This window comes from Nicotiana tabacum, chromosome 6, assembly GCF_000715075.1.
Source record: "Nicotiana tabacum cultivar K326 chromosome 6, ASM71507v2, whole genome shotgun sequence".
NCBI classification, from domain to species: domain Eukaryota; kingdom Viridiplantae; phylum Streptophyta; class Magnoliopsida; order Solanales; family Solanaceae; genus Nicotiana; species Nicotiana tabacum.
This window is the reverse complement of record NC_134085.1, coordinates 14007073-14013661: the sequence shown is the minus strand read 5'-3', so window position 1 is coordinate 14013661 and position 6589 is coordinate 14007073. Positions and strand designations below refer to the sequence as shown.

Below are 6589 nucleotides of genomic sequence, written 5' to 3'. Positions count from 1 at the left end.
GACCAACCATTTTACGTACCAAAACATAGAGATATAAAAGTAAACATTCTGAGGGAAAAAATATGAATAAAGAAAGAGGTCCAAATATTTTTTTGGCTCAAACAAGTTAACGAAACTCTTAAACTCTACAATGAGCTCAGAATCCACACTCACATGGATAAGAAACATGGTTTGCAATATTCGAGTTATAAAATGTTTTGCATCTGTCACCAACCAAGAAGTAGAAGCTTCAAAAGTGCCATACGAATATAAAGACCATTCTTAGCTTGTCTGAAATAAGCAGCCCTTGGATCTTCATCCACATCAACAGTTATCTACAAGGATTAAACATGGAAATTAAATAGCGTAATTGTGACATAAAAATAGAAGGAATCACATGCCAAACTATATAACGGAATTAACCTCATCAAGTCTTGGCAAAGGATGCATCACTACTGCATGTTTCTGCATAGCATTTAAGACAGCTAGATCCACGATATACTTCCCTCGAGCTTCTTCATACAAATCAACCCTCTCTCCAAATCTTTCTCTTTGAATACGAGTTTGATATACCACATCACATTTAGAAGCCACATCCACCAGATCAGCACTTTCTTCCCACTGAACCCCCATTGACGTCAAATAATCCTTTATATCATCCTAAAATGACAATTAAGAACAAGAGAGACATCTTTTATTTAATCTGCAACAATTCCTCAAACTAAAATAAAACATTATGTAACTACATTTGAGGTTAAAGAACAAAAGTTCATTTCACTGAATCAGAAGTAACGCTAATTACCAGCTCAAGATAATCAAAGTTTTATCTTTTCTCAGTCATACCTTCATTTTAACTACATCAGGGGACACAAAGTAAATTTTCACATCTTGGTACTTCGCGAGCAAGTAAGCAAGTGAACGAACTGTCCTCCCATAAGCTAAATCACCAACAAGAGCAACTTTAATACCATCAAGTTTTCCTATTTCTCTTTCAATGGTATACACGTCTAAAAGGGCCTGTTTCAGATAAAATCAGGATAAATTACTGTACCAGTTCAAGAAAAAAATAGTCTAAGAAGAATAATATGATAAAGAAAATCTTACAGTACAAACAAATGCATGCGCACGTGTCATGTCTTCTGTACTCTATTATGTTGTTTCCACCAGTTAATTCCCTATATGCTATTCAGAGTTTGTTATAAATTATAAGTTATAACAGCAGGAGAACAGCCTAAAACACATGGCAGGCACATCTATGTAGTTAAGAGCCCAAGTTTTTAGTTATCTCCAGAAACTTAGCTGGAATACACAATCCAAACAAGTTATTGTTTCCTAATCTAGATCTATCAAAGGGGAAAGGATAGAATAACACCCCCGCACAACAGCTTATGGCTAGTTACCTAACAGTAGGAAAACTTAACACTGACATAGAGATTCTAACAAATAACTAGTACAAAAATTGAGAAGGAAAAAGAGAATGGCAGAAAAAAGAGAAGCAAAAAGTAGAAAGGAAAAGGAAAAAAAAAAGGTATAACGAAAAGATAAAAAGAGAAGAAAAAGTAGAAAGTAACTCTCTGCGCTTATATGTACAAGGAGGACATAAGAAGTATTAAGCTTAAACAACAACAAATGGAAATTTTTCTGCAAGTTTGAAAAACAAAATCACGGACAAACGCCACCTAAGATTATTGAGTTTGCAACTTAAATGCAGTTTCAAGAGACAAAGAAAATGATTGATTGAGTTGTAAGTTGTACCAATGCTTATCCACCAAAAGAAAGTTAGATTAGGAATAACTGCAGTTAAATATATTTTAACTAGACAGCTTGAAGTAATTCTAGCCTCAAAGTCTCTGGCCTACCACGAAAGCATCTACAATAGGAGCAAACCTGAGTTGGGTGTTGTCCAGGGCCATCTCCAGCATTTATAATTGGAATACTGGCAGTGGCTGCAGCTCTTTTAGCAGCACCACTTTCAAAATGTCTCATAACAATGATGTCAGAGTACCCTTCAACAGTTCTAATTGAATCTGCAATTCAAAATTCTATTGTAATAACCCAACATCCTATTGAAAGTGGAAAATTACTTCAAGGAAACTAATGAAGAGATACCTTCAAGCGTCTCTCCTTTTGCGGCAGATGAAAATTCGCGAGCATTTTCCGTAGTCAATACTTCCCCACCTAAACGCTTCATGGCAGATTCAAATGAAAGCCTAGTCCTAGTTGAGGGTTCATAGAAGAGAGTGGCCATTAGATAACCCTTAAGAATCTCGCTTCCCATCGAGTTCTTCTCAATTTTCTCCATCTCCTGCGCCACTTCAAATATGGCACTGAGAGTATCTCTATCAAACTGCTGAGCTTCAATTACATCATCAAGTTGAAACTTACTCCCCACCATAGTTAAAGACTTATTTTTCACCTCCAATGCTCTGCATTGGAATCCTCCCCTACTTGTCGGCATAATGCATTGATTTCCGCACTTTGTAAACAATTCAACTGCGAGTAGCAACTGTGATTTTGACATGTCGGCAAGTAAACAAGTAGGTTTACAGTGCACAGGTTGCTTTAACCATAAATTATTGCCTCCAAAGTTAGAATAACTCATTCTCGGAGGTGACACAAGTCTTTTCCCATGGAATACATGTGAAGAAAATGTTGAGGAAATAGCCATCAACAATAATCAGGATCACTCACCTGCAACAAAAAAAGGGTTAATTTAGAAGCTACACCAGTTAAATGTGACACCACATCAAGTTTGCATCAATGTTTTAAAAGGCGGGGGCGTGAGCCGAGGCGTTTTACCTCTGATGAGGCGAGGCGTAAGCCTGGGGCGTAAGTCCCACGGATCATTAAATTTTACTAATTTCAAGAATTTAAGATAGTATAGAATAAAAAATAATTATAAAAATTACATTAAAATCACAAAATTATAACAAATAATCTCTTTAAAATATTTATAAATTATAATTCAACTATGAATAATACGAAAAGTATGACATATATCATAATATGCAAATTAGCTACAACGTCATTACAACTCAAACATCAAAAGTAATGTATTCGATACGAAATCTTATATGCATCTCTTAAGGAGTAATGAATCTTGAAAGAATTTCGATAATATAATTTGATATTTTTCTTAAAATACTCCTTTTATTTAATATGCTTTATATTTGAAAGAGAATTTATATAAAAACATAATTCACAATTTAATTTAAATATGATTCTCTAGCATCGTTTATTTTTAAGTTTCAACAAGTTAATAAAGTGACACATAAGTCACCATACAATACCATGATAACTAATTACTTGTAAATAGTTACTAGCTAATACTAAGCTATTAAATTAATAAGTTTTGTATCTCGTAAACGTGGAAAAACTAATATTTAGAAAAATAATTATAAAAAAAATTATGGACTATTATATAGTAAAGACGTAACAAAAGTTAAAAAATAAATACTTTTTAAATGAAAGATTTATTTAAAATTAACTATCATAGCAGTCTTAGTGGATAACGTGCAATAATTTTTATTTCAATTATGACATAAAATACTCTCAACTCAATGATATATGATTAACAAAAAAGTAATTTTGAATAGTCAACGATTTATTAAGAAAGTTTGAGGATTTACAAGGTTAGTTACACACAATTGCATAAAGTTCTATTAGGCGAGCCCAGTACACTAGGCGTTGGGTGTGCCCGGGGCATAAGCCCCGATGGCTGAGGCGTAAGTATCACAGAACTAAGCTCCACACATAAGCCCAGGGGCGTTTTGCAAGTGCTCCGCCCCGGGGCGAGCCCCGGACGAGTCCCAATTCTGCCTTTTAAAACAGAGGTTTGCATAACAAAGCTAGAGTATGCAGAGTCAGGAAACAAAGAAGTAAACGACCAATTCAAGAAACATTAAAGTAAGCTTAGAACAGCAAATAAAACACATAAGTTATAAATATCAACCAAATGAAAAGGCATGAAGCTGCTATAACCATCTCAAATCTACTCTAGGATAAAAATCACACTTTTTTTATGAGTATGGTATCCGGGCCAGCTTGTGCTCACCTGGACTATTCCACCAAGCAGAGGTGGAAAGCAGCGGGGCACCACTTTCTTTATATTAGACAAGTCAATTACCAGGGTGGATCCAGTGCTTCGCCATCGATGCAAAATATAGTTTTTGTGTGAAAACCAACCAAAATTTCAACAAATATTAGATCTAAACCTATAATTTTAAGAATAGGTTAGTTAAATGCTAAGAACCTTAAACGTCGAACCTATCAAAGTTAAAATCATAGATCTACCTTTGGAAATTACTAGCTAAAATGCTTGGCATGCAACTCTCCGAAAACTTAAAGATTATGATAACTTATGAGATTAATTTAGTACATATATAACAAAAATACAGCATTTGTTCATACTTGGCCTCGACAAGCTTTCATATTCTAAAACTGGTCAATGACAGTCCACACAAAGATGCTTCCGTATTTGTTCTAGGGTTGAGTACTAATCGGATGTAATTATTAAATAAATTAGTCCCATAAAACTAACAATGACAGTCCACACAAAGATGCTTCACTATTTGTTTAATACAATTTTACAAATAAATAATTCGTTATTGTGGTAATATTTATTATTCAACTCAATTAAATAATAATTCTAGTTCCTACTAATTTGTGAAAAACAAAAATCATAAAAGAATCAAAGTCAAAATATGCTTGAATAAGTAGAATCCATATTAGTCATTAGAAAGAGGTGAAAAGAACTTTACAAAGTTATAGGGATAGGTCTAACAAATGCCGCTGCCAAGGGGTGAGGAAGGTCGGGTCTCGCCAGATGCCGACTGCTTTCTGTAGTTGAATATGACTGAGATAAGAGTGGATTATGAACCATGACCTAGGTAAGGATTTCTGTTGATTACAAGAAAAGGCGGAAAAGAAGCTTGACTATACTAACTTGTTGACTGCAAAAAGATTTTTTTTCTTTAAAAAGGAAATTAGATTTTGTTTACTGTCATAAGTCAAAAAGAAATTAGCTGCTGGACTTGGGGTTCAAACTCCGGTTATCAGAAACCCTAAAACACTTGAGCAAGCACATTTGTTGATGAGGGTCAAGTTCTATGATAAATACACATATAGATACAAAATTTTAAGTTTTACGATAAATACACATATATATATACAGAATTTTTGCCAAGGTTTACAGGTGCCGGTGAACCCTTTATGTTTAACATAGTTCCACCTTTGCCACCAGATACCTCCTACTTCCTACCAATACAGGTACGGGTAACTCTACGGACCAAGGCTTAAAGCTTGTTTGGATGGTTGTTCCCCGTTGTATCGTAATGTATATCCCAAAAAAATATTTGTTTTGATTGTTTCATTAAAATTGGTTGTATTGTATTGTTAAATTGTTTCATTAAAATTGGTTGTGTTGTATTGTTAAATCCATTGTTCCGGAACAATGAAAAGTTCCCTTTTTTTAAACAACCGATTTGGTATGCTGAGATTGTTTCCTATTTTTCTTTTCAATTATGCCCTAACTTATTACTCCACAATTCTATTTTATCATTTACCTTTTTTTTCTATTTTAACTCCAAATCTCCAACCTATAACCTACTTTGTTTTTTTTCCGGAACTGCTGCCATCGTTAAAGGTGTTTTGCCGCGTTCTGTTTTTTTTCTCCTAATTTGCTTTTAACTCAATTCTAACTCAATTCTAATATGATACAATACAATACAATACAATACATTGTAAAACGACGGGAACAATGATCCAAACAGAGTGTTAAGAAAAATAGAAATAGATAATAAAAAGAAAGCTCTTTTATAGCATCAATACATCAGCTACTGCAAATTTGCTATAAACCCATATAACCAACAAAAAAAAAAGAAAAGCGAAAATACGACACAACAACATTAATCAGCAAAAATGACAAAAATTGTCAAGCTTCAAACTAACAACATATACCAAAAAACAGTTCTAGTTGCCACAGAGTTCTGTCTAGAGAGCAAGAGAAGGTTGGGGATTGGTGGCGGTGAAGACATAGAGGAGAACTTACAAAATTGATTTTGCCGGGCCGGCAAAAGAGATAGTGAGTTCGGCGTCTGCTTTAGAGTGAGGGTGAAGAAAAAAGCTCCTGCAATATTTTTGAAAATATAAAAAAGAAAATCAAGGAAATCTTATAAGGGTTTTAAAGTCTCATAATTTAGACCCTAATCCAAATAGGTCATGAACAACTTTTCTTTTCTTTTTTCAAAAAAATAATTTGAAAACCATCTCTATGTATTTATAATATATTCTCTCCATTCACTTTTATTTGCCCATTATACTAAAAATATATTTTCACTTTTACTTATTCGCTATACTAAATTAGAGAAAGATAATCTTTTTTCTCTTGTTTTACCCTTGTCATTAACTACTCATTCTCCAAATTATGTACCAAGACTTTATGGAAATGCTATCATTATTATGGGCAAATTGTAAAATACATACTTTATTTTTTTTCGTAACAACTTGTTTTGATGGTTGTTACCTATTGTATCATATCGTATTATTACTTTACATACAATGTTTGTTTTGATAGTTACTTAAATTTTATTGTATCGTATTGTTAAATCTG

At 33.4% G+C, this 6589-nt stretch overlaps 1 protein-coding gene across 2 annotated transcripts; it reads right to left on the bottom strand.

Annotated features, from left to right (window-relative positions):
• Positions 1-6183, bottom strand: LOC107815103 (aspartate carbamoyltransferase, chloroplastic). Of its 2 annotated transcripts, XM_016640622.2 has the most exons (7): positions 6029-6126; positions 4034-4193; positions 2089-2670; positions 1867-2006; positions 823-996; positions 403-639; positions 1-314 (listed from the first exon to the last, which is right to left on the bottom strand). In XM_016640622.2, the coding sequence occupies exons 3-7, from the start codon at positions 2645-2647 to the stop codon at positions 207-209; spliced, it is 1218 nt and encodes a 405-aa protein (XP_016496108.1). In that variant the 5' UTR covers positions 2648-2670; positions 4034-4193; positions 6029-6126; the 3' UTR covers positions 1-206. The 2 variants fall into 2 exon arrangements, with proteins under 2 accessions (XP_016496108.1, XP_016496107.1); XM_016640621.2 differs by lacking the exon at positions 4034-4193 and having other exon boundaries at positions 6029-6183.
• Positions 6184-6589: the final 406 nt, after the last annotated feature.